Below are 21,383 nucleotides of genomic sequence, written 5' to 3' on the forward strand. Positions count from 1 at the left end.
GCAGTTGGCACCTGAACATGCATTTGCTTCTAAGAACATGGGGTACTATTGACAATTAATTCAATCATCTAGTCAGTATTTACTGTGCCCTTACTGTGAACAGCACCAGGACAGAGTAAACAAAGATAAACAAAGTTAAATAGATCACAGTACCTCTCTTCAATGGTCTCATTGTCTAATGTCCATGGCAACAAAGAGATGCAACACAGGTTAGGGGATCAGAAAGTCATTCTCAGGGGGAGCATTGAAGAACTCTTACCGAAGAGAGGGTAAAAACTAATTAGAGTGAAGTGGTTTTGTTAGGGGGAAAAGGATGTCCCAAAGCTATTTCCATATATGCTTTGTGGACTCCACCCCCACCCCAGGTCAAAGCCAAAGACACTGGGAACTCCAAATCTCATCACCACCAAAGGGAAGGTGGCTGGGACCTGAGGGTGGGGTTCAGCAGCCAGGTGGATAGAAAAGGCAGACACGTGGGCTTTGGGGGACCCATTTTTGGGCTCTCCACCAGCTCGCAGCGTCCGGGCAGCTCTGAGAGTGACTTTGGGTTTCCAGGTCGTCGGATCGGGTAGGACGCATTAAAGACTTTATTTCCCTATTTTCTCCCTGAGTTGTACATTTTCCTTATTACCTTTCCTCTTGTAAATAAACCTTTTATTAACCTTTTTGTGTGTGTCTGTAGTAGAGTACTCATAAGTCCCTTTAAAGCGCACGGGTGAGGACCCACAGCCAGGAACCTGTTTAATATCGGGGTTGCTCTATAACAGTTTTACTTTTTTCCAAGAAAAGATATAAGCAGGAACAAAAAAAGAGAAATGAAAGACCATAGCTCCTTGGTGGAAGAGCAGGAGGTATGGAATGTTTGGAGGAATAATAGGAATGAGGTTAGATGGGTGGGTGGAGCAGACTCTTGCACGCCACGCTAAAGAATTAGAGTGTTATCCTATGAGTGTAGGGAATCTTGATGATTTAGAGGCAAGGTTGTGACATGTTCAGATCAGTATGAAGGGTGAGGTCTTTGCCAGTATTATGGAGGCAACTTGAAAGCAGGAGAAGCTGGAGGCTAAGACACAAATAGCTTTACTTCGCAGTAATGGCAAAGGAGATTGCATTCCAGGCATGAAGGAAGGCAGTAGCAGTTGTATTTCTGAATTACTTGGCAAGGTCTAAAGCACAATGCATTTGTAACAAGTAGGATGGTGTGTGAAGAACTGAGTCCTGGAAACAACTCTACTTGGTGCCTGTGGGGCAAAAATGACAATAGGAAAGCCCAGGAGCCAGTGGACCAGGGTCGCATATTCGTGTCAAGTGTAGGTACTTTAAGGTACAATGATTGTTTTGCGTAGAATGAATACACAGCTAAAACAAAGGAGTCTTGTAGGGAAGTAGTAAAAAAAAAAAAAAAAATTCAAGCATATCTAGTGGCCAGATGGTAGCATGACTGGAAAGCCAAAATAAGAATTTTTCATTTTGTCCAGGAATCCAGAGCTTCTCAATATATTAATCTCTACTCACTTGGGGCAACCTACAGGACCAATCACAGAGGAAGACCCTGACCAGTCTCTTCCTATTATTAGCATCCTTGTCAGCTTACCCCAAAGCTCAGTAAAATGTCCTCTGCTTGCCATGATGGGGGAAATGTTGTGAATTAGGCAAAGGGGAGCTATTGAAGAATTTTGAAGACAAAATTAACATGACGAGAGTAATGTTTTAGGAAAATCAGTTCGCTACCAAAGAAGTTAAAATCCCAAGTGATTATCTGTCAATAGCCACCTAATTCCATTACTGACAATACCACCTTTAGAACTCATAGGCAATAATTATTAGGAATGAGAAGTAAAAGAGTTTGATTTGCTCAATCAAAGTGAATAGTTTCCCATTTCACTTCTAAGACTATATCATTTGAAAAGCAAAATGACTTACCCTGGCCCTAGAAATTATGTGATATCACTTATTTTTTAAAGCTTTGACTAGATGGTAATAACCATCTAGTAATAACCATCAAATTACCAGCACTGAATTTGCCTTGGAAAGGATAAATTTAAGTACTTCTCTAGTTTGTAAAAGCTATGAAAATCTGATATATAGGCTTCTAGAGTCTATAGCTTGAAGAAACAAATTAATTTGATTAATAGCTGTCAAAGTAATAATAATAACAATAAAAATAGCTTAGCATATTCTGTTTTTTTCTAGACTCAGATTATTTTAATTTTAGCCCTCTTTGGGGGCAATAAATAGAAAATGAAGTCAAAATATTGGTAACATTGTAATGGGTAACATTGGGAGCTATTGTAAATAATACTGCAATAAACAGAGTTGCAGGTTTCCTTTCAAATTAGTGTATTTTGTGTTCTTTGGGTCGATTTCTAGAAGGAGAATAGTAGGGTCATATGGCAGATCCATTTCTAGTGTTTTGAGGAACCGACAGAGATAAATCTTGAAAGCTGACCTTAGATATGAGGTAAGCAGGAGGGGGAAGGAGGAGAAGTGGGGTTGGGAGGGGTGAAATGTGGGAGAGGGTCAGGGAAGGGCACAGGGAATATGGTGATGGACTATGGTGCTTTTGTGGTGGAAGAACTGCAATGACCACAGCTGAGGGGAAAAATTATATAGTGTCCCAAAATTAACAAGAACAATGTAAGAAAAAGTACCAGATTTAAATTTTTTTAATGATAATAATAAATGGCTCTGTCTGTATTAAAACAAATACATAAACTAATATACCAAAACTTTGAAATGAGAGATGTAGACTATTTTGTTAAAAGGAGAGATACCATATTCGTAGGGTGGGTGTGGGGGAAGAACTGAGTATTTTAAAGACCTTTGTGTTCCCAAATTAAATTATATTCTAATAAAATCAAAATTATATTTTTGATAGAACTGGACAAAATGATTCTCATGCTTAATTACAATGGTAAATAGGAAAGAATAGCCTTGCCTTTCTCCAGTTAAATGAAGAATAATGAGGAAAGAACAGCAGCTATCGTAACATATAAATTTACATTAATTAAATATATTATTGCTGACAGAAAGCATTTCAGTCTATCTGCCTGTTCTGCTCCCCACTCTGTCTCTGGTGAATCCTTTCACCTCCCACACCTCTGGCCTGTACCCCAGTCCTTATATGCATAAAATAAGTAAATTTTTAAAAAGTTTCTGAAATCTATTTGATGGTATGGCCAATAGCATTAAGCATGTTGCAAAAAAAAAACAAACTGTGAGAGATGAAGAGAAATAAAAAGTGTCCAACAATACTTCATGATGTCATTGGAGGTGATGACTCAAATGTGTGCTAGTGACTAATAATTTTATTTTGCTTCCATTTTCAAACTTATCTACAATGACCGTGGTTTTATTTTATTCTTACAGAAAATATTAAATCTTACTTTCAAAGAAGAACCTAAGCAATGTTTCTGTGATGATGCAAGGTTTTGTCAATTGTTCAGTCAGAGAAGTTTCTTGAGACTCACCCACGACCTCCGCGACCATGAACACGAAGCACACCGCGGAGGCTGCGCAGAGCTTCCACTTGGCGCGGTTTTGCTCGTTGGCCCTCCTGTCCGTGGCCTTGGAGTCGCGATGGCAGTGATAGATGGCTCCTGACTCCAGCTCCTCTGGCATCTCTCCAGGACATTGATCTTTACTGGAGGGTTTCTGCTGGAGTTCTACACTACAGATGAGTTTGACAGAAGCAAGAAGTGAACCTGGCTGCAAACACACACCGCAGTGGCAGCCCTACCCATTCTAGAAACCACTATTGGGACGTTTGCTAACTAGCTAGGAAGTTATTATTCACAGCTCCTTCCACAGAAATAACAAGTGTAAGGAACAAGCATGAAATTTCTTTCTGGATTCTCAGCTCCCCAAAGTTTTGCTTGTATTCCGTCAAGTTCTTATTCAGTCTATAGCACCAGTGACTGGAGAGCTATCAAAGAAAAAGGGAGAGGAGACACATACACTTTCCTTCCCTAATGTTTCACTTAGAAAAGATTTTGGACAAATCTTTTTGTGCTACAGATTAAAAGGGGAGGGGAGTGTTAGATATGTTTATATGTGCCAGTCTGGTTACTTCTTATTGCACACAACATTATTAATAGATCATAGTGCTTTTTCTTGCTAAGTCAGTACAGACCCACAGAAATCTTCCTAGCACAGCTTGGCAGATTATCTCTAGCAATCATGCAAAATTATGAGTTGAAACTTATACTTCCTAGAGCAGAGCGTGAAGATCAGTTCTGCTGAAATACAAAGGATTATAGAGAAAGATTTATAAGATTATGGAATGTCACAGGTGGAAAGATTATAGATAACATTTAGTCCAGCCTCATAGTTTCTCAGCTGAAGTAGTCAAAAGTCCCAGTGATAAGTTATTCCCTGAGGTCAAATAGCTAAAAAAATAACTAAGCTGGGATGTCAAACCTAAAGGTTTTTCCTTTATGTGAGTACTGTCTCCCTGCCTGAACATCAGTCGGTATACCCAACACCACGCTTTCCTGATGCAAATGTCAAAGCCCACAATCCTGAACTAATCAGATTTTTTATTTTTAAATAAGCAGTAAAGAAGGCATTAATTAGATTCTTAGAATTAGGTACTTTGCACTCATGGCTTTGAAAGGTATAAAAGGAAATGAATTAGCTTTCACCAGAAGAGTTATTTCATCTGTCTCATCAGCAGCCAGAATGAAAGATGGATGGCTTTGGCTTACATGATGATTATTAATATGACTCTAATTATCATTATCTTTGGGTTTTCTGAATAAAATAACATATTTCTTATAGAAAACCTAGCATTACAGAAAAGTATAAAAAAGGAGAAAACCACTTGTAAACTTACCTGCCGTGACATCTTTCATTGATATTTTATTGTCTCATTTCACAATATAAGGATACCAGTTAGAATTTGGGCGGGGGTCTTTCTATTGCAAATAAAAAAAAAAAACCTCATGCTTGATGAATTAATAATGGAATGTTACTGGTAGGATTATTGGGCTGTCAAAAAAGCCATAATGCATTTTTGCTTGAAAAACACAGAAAAAATATGTCATGGCTTTTCTGACAACCCGATATTTGTTCTGTAACTGACAGTTTGTAGAGGTATCAGTCTTCAGGCTGATTTATCAGAGCTTCAGATCTGTTGCTTCGAGGTTCTCAGTATGCCTCAACCTCAGACTGGTTTCCTCATGGCAGTGAATTGGTTGCCTGATATAATCAGGTTTAGATATTGCTTTTTCTTAAGCAGGAAGAGAGAGTGTCTCTATACCCTCATGATAAACAAGGTTCCTTGGGGAGCACACTGATTTGGTCAGTGGGAGCTACCCTCTGTAGTCTCAGGGATATGAATGGGCTAAGTAGATTAGACCTTGTTTCAATCAGAAGATTGGCTAAACCCACCGTGCTGACTCCTAAAGTGAGGAAGAGGCTACTGCATAGCTCAGAAGGAAAGGCCTGGAATGGATTGTGGCTGAAATGACAGCATCAGGACTTTACCAAAGATACAACTTTGGGAACTGAGACTTAGCTATGTAGTTTGTTAACTTTTTCTGTTTATTGAATCTCCTATTTCATTACTTTTGACATACAGGGAGCATTTATTCAACATAGTCAATACAGATATGTCATAACTTAATAAACTGATTTCCTATTACTGGACAATTCATTCTTTCCCAATTATTTGTTCTTAAATACCTAAACACTGCTATGATTTATCTCCTTATAGTTAGTCTTTGTTCAATATATTATCTACTTAATATGTAGTCCTAAACGGAAAATTACTAGGTCAAAGTATATCTACATGTTTAAGAATTTTGAGGTATCTTGCCAAATTGCCTTTGGGGTATTTGTACCATGATGTTAATAAACTCAGGATTTTGAACCATTTCCAATGACCTTCTTTGTTAGAATAAGCTATTTGGCAATAAGCAAGGAGAGTAAATTTACTTTTAAATATTGCTTCTCTGTCTTGGACTCTAAGATTAACCAGTATATCTAGATCTATATCCATATCTATATCTAAAGTGTATGTATACTTTATCTAAAGTATATGTATACATATACTTTGAACTGAGGTTGCTCCTTATGGCATAGAGTCAGAAGTGCAAAAGTGGGCTTCATAGTGTCGTGTCATGTGGAGATGTATTTATATGTATGTGCTTCATGCAGGGAACCAAGAACCTACAGTCTTACTGGGCTCCAAGAAGAGTCCAAAAGACCTTGAAATATTGAATACATTCTCTATCTTCTCATTAGAGCAAACCTGTCTAAGTACCTCTAGATGCAGAATAAGCTTGTGATCTAAAATATAGTGTGCTTTGTAAGAAGAATTTTAAAAGGTAGATTCTGAAAAGAAAATGCTGTGATGTATCAAAAAATGAAATATGAATCAGTTGTCAATGAATAATCACCATAGATTCCCAAACATTCAAACATAGCAAAAATATTTGAAGAGTAAGAAAGTAGACCAGAGCAAAGAAATTTATTGTAGCATGAAAGAGAAAAAAGAGAAGAAATAGGGAAATGGTAGAAAAATTAATGCCAATAGCCTTTAAGTTCATTTCTTAAAATAAGAATTAAGACATGGAGTTTTAGTTTGTGAACTTCTTCTATTTTGTATTTTACTTCTTTTTTGTATTTTATTTTTGTTAGCAGGTAGATTTCAAACCTCTCACTTCCGTGTTTGCAAAATGGAGCTGGTAATATTTTTCACCCTCTTATTTAACACATTGGCTATATAAAATCACTTTGTTTTTGTAATTTCACATCATATTGCCTAACCCTGAATCATTATTGCTGTGGAATAGTAGAGATCAAATTTTAGTTCCCACCATGCATTTCCAACAATTTATGTATTCATCCATTGATTCAACAAACATATATTGCAGGTATCAGATCTGCAAATGATACCATAGTCTTTGAGACAAAAGATTTATTGCATAGAAGATTGAGACAAACAGAAAGCCTGAGGTTGTGCAGTATAATAGGCACATTATGCATGCATCACCTATGTAGTATAATAGACATATTATGAGAGAGAAAGAGAAAGAGAGAGAGAGAGAGAAGGTGAAGCTACTTTAAATAGAGTTGATAAGGGAAGGAACCTCTCCAGGGTGGTATCTCAGCAACTAGTTAAAGAATAACCTGGAGCAGACTCCATGAAGAAGAAGCATCGCAAACAGGTGTTGGTGGTACAAAAGTCCACAGACAATGTTCTGTTCCCCCACTCTGGCTCTGGTGAATTCTCTCACCCTCTGGCGCTTCTGACTGTACCCAGTGCTTGTATAAATAAATAAATAAATCTCTCTAAAAAAAAAAAAAAGTCCACAGGCAAGAAAGAGCTTGTCTGGTTCAAGACCTTGTCTGGGGGCCTCCCTGGTGGCGCAAGGGGTTAAGACACAGCCTATGAAGCTGTCAGCAGCCACTGCAGCATGAGTTCAATCCCAGGCCAGGGAGCTACCCACATAGTGCCACAGACCTCTCCTGACTCACCTGCTGCTCCCCTCAGCAGTGTATTTTGGTCAGTCTGGCTGTTCTGTTCCCCACCCTGTCTCTGGTGAATCCTCTTACCCTCCACACCTCTGGCCTGTACCCCAGTTCTTGTATGCATAAATAAATAAATCTTTTTAAAAAGAAGAGCTTGTCTGGTTCAAGAGCTTGTCTTGAACAGAAAGGGAGCAACATAGGTGGCCGCTTTGGCATGAATAAACTGAGAATGGAGTCAAATCAGCAGGTGGATGTCAGGTCGTGCAGAACTCTGTAGCCCATTGTAAGGGTTTAATTTTCTTCCAAGTCTGAAGGGGGAGGTTAGAAAGTTTTGACCCAGGAAATAATGTTACGTAGTTCACATTTCTAAAATGATCACTTTGTGTTCACAAAGGCTAGAGTGTAGAAGGATGGAATCAGGGTTAGAGGGAGTGGAAATAGAAATGTTTACAGACTCAGATCTAATTTCTTATCCAGGGCCAGATATCCAATTCCCCACCTTACCCCATTTTAAAAGTTTTTATTAAGATGTAATTCATGTACCACACAAATGACCCATTTGATGTGTATGATTTAATGGGTTTTTGCATATTGCAGAGTTGTGAAACCATCATCATAATCTAATCTACGACATTACATCACCCCCAAAAGGAATCTTCTACCCATCAACAATGAGTCCCCGATCTCCTTACATGCAACTCTACCCCAGGCAATCACTAATCTACTTTTGTTTTCCACAAATGTGGCTATTCTGGACATTTCATCTAAATGAATCCTACAAGGTGTGGTTTTTGTGAATGAAATCTTTCAAATTAGTATAATGTTTACAAATATCAGTATGCCAGTTCTTCATTGCTTTTGATTTCCAAGTAATATTTTGTTCTATCACAATATCTTATTTATCTGGTAATCAATTGATGGAGATATATGTAGTTTTCCTTTTAGGGAAAGTTATTGTGAAAAATACTGCTTGAAAAGTTTTAGACAAAGTTTTTAGATGTCTTCACTGCTATTCATTCCCTAACAATGTAATCCCTGAGACTCTGTTTTAATATTTTGTGCAGTTGCCAGAGTGTTTTTCAAAGCATTTACTGTTTCACACAAAATGTGTAAGAGTTCCCATTTCCCTATATCCTCTGCAATGTGTGTGTGTGTGTGTGTTTATTACAATCATTAGTGTGGGTAGGAAATGGTATCTCATTGTAGTTTTGATTTCATTTCCTTAATTTAATGGTTAATATGTTGAATACCCATCATGCATTTATTACACATTTGTATATTTTCTCAGAGAAATATCTATACAAATCCTTCATCCATTTTTAATTGGTTGATTTATCTTTCTATTGAGTTGTAATTGTCCTTTATATATTCTGATATACATCCACTATCTGATAAATAATTTGCAAATATTTTTCCCAATTTAATTTCTCTCTTTTCATTATTGCAATAGTATTGTTTGCAAAACAAAAGATTTTAATTTTGGTGCTCTATTTTTTACTTTATCATCTAAGCTTTTGGTGTCACATCAAAAAACTATGACTTAAAACACAGTCACAAAGATTTAAGCCTATGTTTCTTTTAAAGTTTCTCTAGTTTTAGCTCTTACATTTAGGTCTATGATCCATTTTGAGTGATTTTTTTTTTTTTTGGTATAGTGTGAAAAAGTTATCCAAATTCATTCTTCTACATCTAAATCTAAAATATTTAGTTGTGCTGACAACATTCATTGAAAATATTATCTCCCTGCCACACACTAGTGAATTGTCTTATTTAATTACTCTTATTGAAAAAAATGACAATTCATATAAGGATTTATTTCTACATTCTCAATTCTTTTCCTCTGGTTTGTACAACTATCTTCATGCCAGTATTTTGCTGTCATGTAACTTTTGAAATCAGGCATTGTAAGAGCTCCAAATTTGTTCTTTGTCAAGTGTTTACCTTTTCTGGGTATTTTTTCTTTCATATGAATTGTGGGATTAGCTTGCCAACTTTTTCAAAACTGGCAGCTGGGATTTTTTTTAGTAATCACATTACTTACATTACTTAAAAGCCCTACTTTAGTTTGGGGAGTATTTCCATCTTCATATTAAACTTCTAATCCACAAACTTGGGCTATCTTTTCAATTATCTAAATCTTCTTTAACTTCAATGTTTTATAATTTTCAGTGTACAATTTTGCACTTCAGTTCTTAAATCTATTTCCAATTGTTTTATTCTTTTTCATGCATTTGTTAATGAAGTTGTTTTCTTAATTTTATTTTTAGAATTGTTCATTGTTCCTACATAGTGACACTATTGTTATTCATCTATTGTTATTGTTACCTATGAACTTAGCGAATTTGATTACCCATTTTAAAAGAATTTTAGTGGATTATGTAGGATTTTTTTATATACAATTTGCTATCATCTACAAACACTGAGGATTTTAGTTCTGTCTTTCCAATCTGATACCTTTTATTTGTCTTTTGTCTCTCCTGAGTGTCCAGGTTAGAACACATAATAAAATGTCTAATAGAAATGGCTACAATGGACATCGTTGTTTTGTTCCTGAACTTAGGAAAAAAATGTTTCAGACTTTTAGCTGCAGGTTTTCTATAGGTGCCCTTTATCAGGTTGAAGAAATCCCCTTCTATCCTTCATCTGGGGATTATAATGAATTTATAATATATTATAATGAATTTTCTCAAGTGCTTTTTCTGCATCTAATAACATGATCGCAAATTGGTTTTTCCTTTATCTTATTAATGATGTGTATTCTTTGATTGTCACTTCAGATGTTAAATCAAGCATGTATTACTGGGATAAATCTAACTTGACTCTTGTTAAAAATTCTTTTTTATGTTGCTGTATTTTTTCTAGGATTTTTGAATCTATATTCATAACAGATACAGTTCTATAGTTCTGTTTTCCTCTGATGCCTTCTTTTGCTGTCAGTGGAATATTGGTCTCATGTTTGCTAGAAATCACCAGGGATGACATCTTGGGTTTGGATATTCTTTGTATGAAGTTTTCTGAGTACTAATTCTATCTCTTCACTTACTGCTAAGTCCACTTAGATTTTCTATTTCTTCTTTATTTAGTTTAGTTGTAGGTAGTTAGTAGATTTCTATGAATTTTCCATTTTATTGTGCTTCCCTTTATTAGTTAAGAATACTTAAGAACCAGGATTAAAATAATTCTCTCCCTGGCTTATTTTTTTATTATTTGAAAAGAAAATAAAAGTGAGTTTGACAGTTTTGTTTTGTTTTTTAATCACGGAACACCACACCCACTTATGAGTTAAATGAAACCCTATAACCATAAATGTTTGGCTTTATTTGCACAAACAGAGTGCTAATGGCCTATTTTAATGAGGAGGGAAATTCTGTCATTTCAGTAACAGTGTCATAGGGTTAACAATTGCTGTCCAAAATCTCTACCTGTGTGAACATGACGCTTTGTTGCTTATAACCTTAATAAATCACATCTAATAATATTTTCTAAGAAGAAATCATCCTTTATAATGTGAAACAACAGATGTGCTAGATTCTTTATCATACATTATTTAAGCAAAGTTATAAATATCCTAAGAAAAACTTTCCTTGCCATTGCTCCAGCATTTGATGCTATCAAACACAATGTCATTTTCTTTAGAATATAATTTGGTTTCATGAAACAAACAAAACTCTACATGTATTATTAAAATTTAAGGATCTCTGAAATTCTGCTCCTAACATAAATTAATCTCAGACTTTCATTCATTCATCTAGATGTGTTGAGTGTGTTCCCTTTGCTACCCAGTGGGAGTGAATTCCTCAAACACACCAAACTCTGATTCTTACAAGACTGACTTTATCAGGCAATTATCTCAGTCTGGAACTTTCCCTAACCCTACTTCCTATGTTGGATTTCCCTAAACTTGTTCAAGGTCCTTTTTTTTATTTTTTTCAGTTCTGTATCACTTCTGAAAGCTTTCTCTGACTCCCTGAGAGCTAGGTTCTCTTGAAATACTCTCATTGAATGCCTTAGAATGACACACACTATTTTGTAATCCCTCTTTCTCATATGTATTCTACATTAGACTCAAAGTCTTTCAAGAAGACAAAGATCTGGGACTAGGACTGTTTTCTTCTCTACTATATATCCAGGTGTTTTCAATAAATAGCTATTACATAAGGGAATAAGAGTGAATATATTGTATATGGCACTGTGGTAAATATTAAAAGTAACCAGACTATGTGGAACATTAAACTCAACTATATTTATTACAGGTGTGCATATTTGAAAAGGCATCTTATGATGAAGAAAAGAGCATTTTAAAGAACAATATAATCACAATTTTGTCACATTGTTGACAAGCTTTAATTTTTTCTAAGTAACAAAATTTACTATCTACCTTAAGAATGGAAATAATTGAGGAAAATGTGTAAGTACATTACATTGTATATATCCATTTTCTGGAAGCAAAACTACACGTGAAAAGTATATTAATAAAATGTGTCCTTCATGTACTTAGGATAGTTAAGGAATCAAATCTACTGTAGAGAGTGCTGTATATTCTAGATATGAATTATACAAGTCAATTAACAGTTTATAAAATTTTACAAAATTCCCCCAAGTTGCAATTTAAAAGTTTCCAGCTTTAAAGCAGTTGGGGGCTTATGGAATATTCCAGACAGAAAATGGGAAGCAGAAATGAATGTCTGTTACCTGTCCAGGGTGCAGGCATACATCTTGGTGGCTTTCTCATTCACAAGATAAGTTCTTTCAAGAAACTCCATGCTGGCCACAATAAGACCTTTTGCTGCTATTGATGCTGCTGTTTGTTTATTTGTTGTTTGTTGCTGCTGCAGCTACTAATCAACTCACTGTCCAGTTTTGAAAGCAAAGCAACACTGCAATTATCCACACATTTTTCAAAGAAAAAATAAAAAGGCTTCCTGGACTTAAAACAAGCCTCCTACATCAACATTCTGCTCAAATTATAGCCTCCTTGGAATATCATTTGGCCTCATTTTCTCACCCACAGAAACTCCTTTCCTAGGGAGACTGCAGATAGGATCATATCAAATGAAGTGTGTGTATGTGTATGTGTGTGTGTGTGTGTGCACACTCCCCATGCTATCTGATTCCACTGTGCTTTCTAAAAGGCAGAGGGAAGGTTTCCTACTAATTGCTGTGGTAGAGATTTAGTCATCAGAGCACACCTGGATGAACTGCAAACAGTCACTCTTTTGTACACTAATCTCTGTTTTTTCATTCTCTTTTTTTTTAATGGGGGCGGGGGGGGGGGGGGTGTCTCTCTCTCTCTCTCTCTCTCTCTCTCTCTCCTCTCTTTCTCTCTCTCTCTTCTCTCTCTCTCTCCTTGAAGGCATTTCTCCTGGGATCTAGCTCTAAGATGACCTTTCAGCAGCTGTCAGCATTTACTTCTCCTCTCATAGGACCATTTGGGGATTTCTCTACTGAAGGGAGGACATGGGTCATTAGTTGCTCTGAAGTCTGTAATCTGAAACAGTTTCTGGTGCGGCAGCTTTGAAGCCCTTTAGACAGGCAGAAGGGCAGGCTTAGATTCTAAATAAATAACAGCCTTGGATCATAAAAGAACCAGAATGATCTGTGTTCTCCCTGCCAGGATCCTCTCTGCTGAGTATAGAATGTTCACCTAAGGAAACCTTGTCATAACTCTCAGGAAAACAGTCTTCTGTGTTGTTCCGGGAGGACTTCAGCCCTCAAACTGCTAGAATTTGATATGTATTCACGACAAAACACTTTTTTTCCCAATTAATGATGGGACTACCCCTCAAGGGCAACAGCAGTCAGTGGCAGGCCTTTGCTTTGGGCCAGAGTACCCAAAACCTATACAGATGCATACAAGGGCGAGGATCCCAGGGCAGAGAGGAGAGGGCATAAGCCCTTGAACTTGGAGCTCCCATTTCCTCTTCCTTCTAGTAACTTCCAATAAGAAAAGGCAAAAGAGTGTAGTCCCAGATTAGCCCAATGGCTCTTGGGTAGTTGTCCATTCCCCAGAATGGCCTAATAACATTAATAGTCGCCAAGAAAGAAGGGGATTCAGTAGCAGTTGCAGAAGGCAGGCAGGGGAAAGTGATCACATCTGTGGTAAAGTTGTACCTTTTATTTATCCTGAGATTTCAGAACTCTCTTCTAGAACATAAATTATAAGGTTGCTTCATAGGGCACACCATTGCCTAACCAATTGTTAACTTTACTCTGACAGATGGGAACTGAGACAATGGCTCTGGGAGGCCATTTTTTCTTTGCAAGGGAAAAACTGGGATTTAGTTTTAGCAGAATAAACCAAAGTATTTGCTTCTCTTATAATCTTGCTCTTAATGTTGCAATATAATAGGCTCTTTTATGGAGACAAAAGTTAGGACCCATCCATGCAACACATTGTCACACCTTGCCCTGGAGCCACTGGTGAGCCATCTGGAGCACGTGAGAGAAATAGTATCAAAGTGAATAAATGTCAAAAAGTGAGGAAACTATTTAAAATCAGGCTAAAACCTAGTAAGGATAAATGCAGAGAAGATGGGAGCCATGTTAAAAAAAAATGGAGTGTCTGTATTTCATCAGGAAACTTGAGATTCTGCACCCTGGGTTTGGTCGCCAGTGTGTACACAGATGTACACACACGTTTACAACTGCTGATGATTTGCAAGACTGGAGATACATACTAGATGGCTAATGTGAAATGTCTATGAGACAAGGAGAGGTCTGAGGGTACCTGAGAAGAGCAGAGTCCAACTGATATGGAACATGCCAAGGTGGAGGGGAAAAAAGTGAAAGGGAAAAGAAGGATTGGAGAACCCAAACAAAAAATGACAAGACAAAACCGTGTTCTATCAATTTCTCCTATTTTTTTCTAATTGAACCATATCAAATTGTCATTTCTGTAGGGCCAATAGGGTAGATATATTGATTCAACTATGCTTCAAGCTAAGTATATACACCCACATACATATACACACCGATAAAATGTCGATGTGCTCTTGTATGATATATTTAAAAATAAAAAAATTGGAAGTGTATATTTTTATAATATTGGGTATTTGGTGCTATTTTTATCAAAGGTTTGTGAGTTCATAGAGTTCTCCTTAAAGATAACGACAGAAAACAAAGCTTCTGGTGTAAAGAGGAAGCATTATGGATTGCAGCAAGTAAAATTTTGATGTTTAAAAAAAAAAGTTTTGCCAAAATTAACAGGAAACTATAAATCAGAGACATTCTGCAGGGGAGGGCGAGGGAGAGGGATCAAAACAGGGGCTGGAAGAGCACAAGGGACTACAGTGATGGGTCACGGGTGAACTAGTGGTGGGAATTCTGTGGGGACTACACCTGAGACAAGAAAGCAAACATTGTACAAAAATGAACAATGTTGTAAAATATATATAAATAAATTACATATGAAAAAGTTTTACTAAAAATTCAGCTGTAGATCAGTTGTGATCAAGAGTGTTAGGTCTTGTGAAATACTCATCTATTGATCATTTTATCCTTCTACAAGCTCATTTTAACTGCACTATCATTCCTCCTCCAATAGTCAGCAGAATATTTATGAAAATTTTCTCAGCCTCCCAGACTGACCTTTGATCCAGTTTAGCAAGCCCTGACCACCAAGGGCCAGGGGCCCTAGTCAGACCCCACGAGAGTCACAAAATATGTCTTCAGAAAGCAATGTGGATTTAAAAATTAAATCTCTTCTCTTGTTGACAGACGGTTTTGGTGGCATTGTGCTACTAGTCCCAGTTTCCTAGGCAACCAACATCCAAACCATCCTGAATTACAGGTTGTCCTATCCGCCTACTCTCTATCACAAGCTTGTAGCAACTGAAGGGGCAAAATGTAATTTATAGCAGTTATCTCTGGGAATAAATATTCTGTCAGCACAAGAACATCACTGACACAGCCAAAGAACTGGTTCAGCATCCCAGGGCTAGCTGTTGTCAGCAACAATTTCTTAATAGGTTTTTACAAACAGTAGCTAATATTTGAGCAAAAACAATTACACAGGTGTCTCACACATTACTGGCATTCCATTTGCAGAAAGGATGCAGAAAACCACTGTGGACAACTAAAGCACAGAGTTTTCAAAATTTGCATTCCCCAAATGTAAACTTCTACTTCAGAAACCCCATGTTGCAGCTATTTGCATGTCACTACTTTTAAAGAGTGAGAGAGAGATGACAATGTGCTTTTTTTAAAATAATAAATGTGGGTTTTTATCCAGTTTGGCTCTTTGTGTTTATGTTGAGGTAATGGAAAGGAGTAGTTCAATGTGTGGGCTTTCAAATTTCATAGACTGAGGTTCCATTTCTGGTTCAACCACTTCCTTAAGTCTGGTACATGAACGAGGCACCTGACTTCTGTGTTTTCGGTTTCTCATCTGTAAAATGGAAGCCTTCATAAACTCTTATCTTTTTCAATTATGAGAATAAAAAAGATGTGTATCAAGGGTCTTGGCATTATCCAGCATTTAGCATGCTCTACAGAAGTCTGAGTCACTGCACTTGGTCCAAGTAGGATGTCTTGATTGTCCTGAGACACTGGCTGAGAATTAACAGAAATCTAAGAACTACTGATGAATGGAAAGATCCATCAGAGAAATACAGGTTATTGGAAAGAAACCCCAAGGATTTGATCTGCCATCAGTTGTGTGACTTGGGCACATCCCTTATACTCTGGGTACATCCCATATACTCAACTTTATCAAGCAATAGATTTGTGCCTGCCTGACCCTCCCCACTTAGCAGCAGAGTGCCATTCCCAGTGTGTCCTGAATAAAGAGTACACAACTGCAGAAGAATTGCAAACACAACCAGTATAATCACCTACTAAAGATTCTGGGCTTGTGTATTCCCAGAGACTCTGCAGATATTATTTCTAAGTTGGGTAGCATTTCCTTGCAAGGTGGTTTTATGGTTATTACTATAGTGTGACTTTTTTCCAAAGTTCCCTCTAGAAACAAGACAAAGATATTGGAAAATTAATTGGATTGCATTTTAAGAACATTGTAATAATTTCATTTTAATCTAAACATGTATCAAACCATTTCCTAATATTTCATACTTCTTGAAAATGGACTGAAAGTAATCTGAATTTTATTTTCTTCTTGATATATTGGGACTATACATCTCTTCCCTTTTCTTGCCATGTTCATTTTTTAAAAGCAGAACTCTAGAAATGCTCCACTACAGATGCAGTTTATTGAGAAAAGACTTGATAAAATATTGATACTAAAACAATAAAAGAAATATTTTAAGTTTGAGAGAGATAAATAAATAATACCAAAATAAAACAGCAAGTTTTGGCAGGAGGGGGGAGAGATTGGAGCTCGGTGGTTAAAATGCTTATGAAGTCCATGTTTTATTGGTTAGTCTCCATGTCCCACACTTCTTTTTCAATCACTCTGCAAGCTTAAACTTTTTAATCCTTAAATGCACCCTCTGAATTAGATATAGTTGACTGTGTCTTAAAAAGTCCAAAGCAGTGTTCTTCTGGTTTTACATTTTTACAATTTCTTCTTTTATTCACATTGAAATCATGACGTTAAAGCTTTCGAAAAGGCATGACCTTAAGACACTGGAAAATACAGGTAAACAAAAACATACTTTCTAACATTCCAGCTCCTTAGTCTATATGTGCACAAAACTTCACTAAAATCTAAAGCACTAAATTTCTGAATTAAAAAAGAAAAGAGAGCATTCTCTTGTTATTCTCTAGAATGCCACCATTTAATTTTCATGAGCACAGTTTACTTTCCTTTAGTGAAAGGTCTGAGGAGCCCATAATTCATCTTATGAGAAAGACTTTTCACTGTAAGTCCCCGGATGAATGCCAAGAGAGCAAAGATATAGCTCATCTTCTCTTCTGAATCTTGAAGCCTGGATTTATTTGACTTGAGGCTGACAAGACTGTCTCTCAGGAGACAGTCCAGGAGACAAGACAAAAGCTGCCTGGAAGCAAAACCCTGAAAGAGGGAGCCACTGCTTTCACATCAAACCCAGGATGTATCAGGGGAAGGCAGCTGGGTTTTCTGCTTGGAAGCACAACCAGGAGGCATTGCAACTAATTTATCTCTTCCTTGGTATTAATGAATTTGTGCCCAATAAGTCTACATTTTAAATGCTGCTAATCCAATTGCAGCAAATCTCACCCCCACCACCATCAGAGGATGAGTCCTTTGAATTTGTCTCCAAGGAGACAGATTGACAATGCGTTGACGCCTCCTGTTACATTTTGCAATTCTGCAAATACCCATCATGCAGGTATTGGTCAGTGAGAAGATAAAGGGAGTTTCATCTCCTTTGCAGTCCCCTAACTCCAAGAGAAGAAAAATATTTATTTAATTATAACAGCAAACACATCACACACTATGGAAAACATATGATTTGGCAACAAATGCTTTTAAAGATTTTGTGTTTGGGGTAACGGTCCCTTTTATTCTTCAGAATCTAAGACTCAGATTTTTTCCCTGAGCCATCACTAGAATTATAATACTTCCTTCATTCACAGAATAAACTATTCATTTTCAACATTATGACCATCCAGATTAAACAACTTCAAAAAATAATCCAAGATACAGACCACAATATCCTATTATTTATGCAACTGGAATCACTAATGTAAAAGAGTATGAACAGGTCTTGACAGAATTTGAATTTTCTTGTCACAAGAATTTCCTTGTCACAAGTTAGTTCCCCCAATCCTGTAAGTAGTCCTCGGCTGGCCCCTGCCGTTTTCTATTGAAGAACAGAAGTAGAAATCAATTCTGTGATTAATGTGATATCCTAATGAATATTAATTCTCTATCGCTTCTTAGAATCATCATTATTATGGATATTGCTGTCAGCAATTGAGAAATAGGCCTTTTTAATCTGCTTTCTACTATGCAGTCATTTTTCCTTAAGTTTTTACTAAAGGCTAGGCCCTCAGTTAAAGCGACATATACTGATTGGATTTGTTGTCTGCTCAAATACATCCTACCCACTTTGTTCAGATGATAAGCCTTTGAGGATTCCACTCTCATCCATGTGGTCACTAGCTAAAATACAAACTTTTTTTAAAGATTTATTTATTTATGCATACAAGTACTGGGGTATAGACCAGAGGTGCTGGAGGTGAGAGGATTCACCAGAGACAAAGTAGGCACAGAACAGGCAGATCTACTGAAATGTACTGCTGAGGGGAGCTGTGGGCGAGGCAGGAGAGGTCTGCTGTGCCCATGTGGTTGCTCCCTGGCTGGCTGGAATTGAACTTGTGCTGCAGTGGCTGGCGATAGCTTGAGAGCTGTGTCTTTAACCCCTGCTCCATCTGGGAGCCCCCAATGCAAACGTTTGTTGCATAGATGGATTATTTAATTTCTACCTCATGGCTTTAACAATGTGGTATGTGACCTGTATTAAACTCTCTTCTGATGACATTTCTCTTCAAATTTTACATATTAGACACTCCCGCCCAACCACCCATTTTAACTGATACAACCACTGAGTATCATGCTGTACACATCCCGTTGGTAAATTCAGTGGCTGTGAGTTCTAATTCTGTCCCTTTTACTGATTTTATTGTGTCAATAAGTAAGTTTGCTTATGACACCCAATTTCTTAACCCAAAATATTTGAAGGACAGTATTGAGCGATTTCAGCAGACTCTTGTGAGTAAAAATCATCGCCTTTCTTTTTTAAAGGTGACAAAACAATTCTCAAGTATTTCATATCATCAAATATTCACATGAAAGACTGAGAAATGTTCATGGATAAAATGTACCATAATGTAAATATCACCTGAATAAAAACTGTAACATGTTTAATTTGAAAAGTAGCATGTGTCCCTGGCAAAATGTATTTAAAATTCAAGAAGGTAGACAATAGACAATAAGTCCTCTTACATAAAATCATAAACTAAGATCCAGGGACTAAATCAACTTTAAGAATATCTTGAATACCTTTATAAAATTCTTTGTGCATTTCTGAGCACACAGAGACACAAACTCTTTCTTTCTCTCTCTCTTACACACACACACACACACATATATTTTGGCAGTTCAACTCAATGTCTATTTCAGGAATGACTTATAAACATGTCAGCAGTTAATTACTCATATGTCTTTTTTTAATTATTAATAGACTTTATTTTCTACAGTAGTGTTAGGTTTACAAAAAGAAAGTGAGTAAAAGCTAAAAGTGTTTCCTATATTAACTCTGTCCTTATACTTGCATATCCATTATCAATAGATGGTACATTTGTTACTATCGGTGAACCTACATTAACACCTCTTACTTTAAATTAAACTCACTTTTGATATTTTACATTCCATGGATTTGGACAAATGTATGATGACATGCATCCACTATTACAGTATCATACACAATATGAAATCTGATAGTGTTTCACTGGCTTAAAAATTCTTTTACACATAGGCCTCCCCTAGTGGCACAGTGGTTGAGTGCTGGGCTACGAAGCTGCCCGCAGCCTCTACAGCGCCGGTTTGATCCCCCCGCCACCATGGTGCAACAGACCTCTCCTGCTGTGCCTGCTGCTCCCCTCAGCAGTGTATTTTGTCAGTCTGCCTATTCTGTTCCCTGCTCTGGTGAATTCTCTCACCCTCCTGCGCTTCTGACTGTACATGGTACTTATATAAATCTTCAAAAAAAAAAAAAAAGGTACTTAAAAAAAATTCTTTTACACAGAGCATTTAAACAAAATTTTCCTAATGTTTATGCAACTGCTGTCTGGTGAATCCTAAGGTAGCATCAATAATGAAGCTATTTTTCTTTTCTGTTGCTGGTGCTGAGAGATTCCCAGACCTGTCTTGTAACTACTAGGCTAAGAAGGTTTGATGGTTCCATAACTCCCCCTTGAGTTTACAAGCAAATGGAAGAGACTAAAAGTGAAAGAAGAAAGCAGGAACCCCTTTGAGACAACTCAGCTCATTGTTCAACCCAACAATTGGCACATTATCCCCGCTCCTCCTCTTTCTGCTAACCCTTGGTGAAATTCTTACTGCTAATGACTAAACTCTAAGCTCATGCTAAGCTCTGGTGATTTAGACAGACACAATTCCCACTCTGAGAATTTATAATCTAAGGGAGAACTGCCTTTGAAAAGCAATTCACTGGGAGACATACCATAGAAATCACAAAGTAGTAAACATGTCACAATACTGCCAAATACGTATCCCGAATAAAACAGTCATTCACAAAACCTGAACAAACAGTAATGAGAGAAGTGACGATCACAGGCCCAATGCCCTTTCATGACACCAAAAATTAGAAACTCCTATCTTAGCCTCTTGGATTATTAACTCTGACTCTGTCAATTGAAAACAATACCATATATCTCATGGCCTTGAAAAAAAAAAATCTCACTCTCTGGAATCTGAAATTACAGGCAATGAAGCTTGTGATATTGTTTTATACAGACATCTGTAAGTGAAACAAGCTTGGCCACATGAATGCAAACATTTCCTGTCTTTGCAAGAAGGTGACACTTTCCTGGTTGAGTCTCATTGTGAAGTAATGACAGTGGACAAGAAATATCAATAGTATCTCTTCCAACACCTTAAGGGCAAAATGATGTTGTTGCTGTGCAAAGTAGATCTCTTTAATGGAGAAATTCAGTTGTTATTTACTCTTCAGCATGGTATTTACAAATTCAGCCACTTATTCAGCAGGTGAGAGGAAATAAGAAGACTAAGACATTAAGTCATGTGAATAGTAATGTGAAAATATTATGGAAGTTTGACTTGCCCATCATTTTCCCCTAAAATTTCCACATGAGGCTTCTTTCTCCCAGGTTTCAAAAATAAAGGTGGTTCGTACAATAAATAGAGATATTCATCTAAAATGAACACCTGAGGATGTAATAGTGGTCGTAATGAAATATAAAAAGAAAGTAAGGGTGTGGGG

At 36.9% G+C, this 21,383-nt stretch overlaps 1 protein-coding gene across 1 annotated transcript in view; it reads right to left on the reverse strand.

Moving 5' to 3' along the window:
• Nucleotides 1–12,239, reverse strand: part of SLC30A8 (solute carrier family 30 member 8) — a 30,445-nt gene extending 18,206 nt beyond the window's left edge. The window contains exons 1-2 of the mRNA XM_037526962.1: nt 12,169–12,239; nt 3,471–3,670 (exon numbers count right to left, since the gene is read on the reverse strand). Of these exons, the coding sequence (XP_037382859.1) occupies nt 3,471–3,670; nt 12,169–12,239 (271 nt within the window). The remainder of the gene's footprint in view (nt 1–3,470; nt 3,671–12,168) is intronic.
• Nucleotides 12,240–21,383: the final 9,144 nt, after the last annotated feature.

Source organism: Talpa occidentalis, unplaced genomic scaffold, assembly GCF_014898055.3.
Source record: "Talpa occidentalis isolate TD23 unplaced genomic scaffold, MPIMG_talOcc4v2.1, whole genome shotgun sequence".
In the NCBI taxonomy this organism is placed as follows: Eukaryota; Metazoa; Chordata; class Mammalia; order Eulipotyphla; family Talpidae; genus Talpa; species Talpa occidentalis.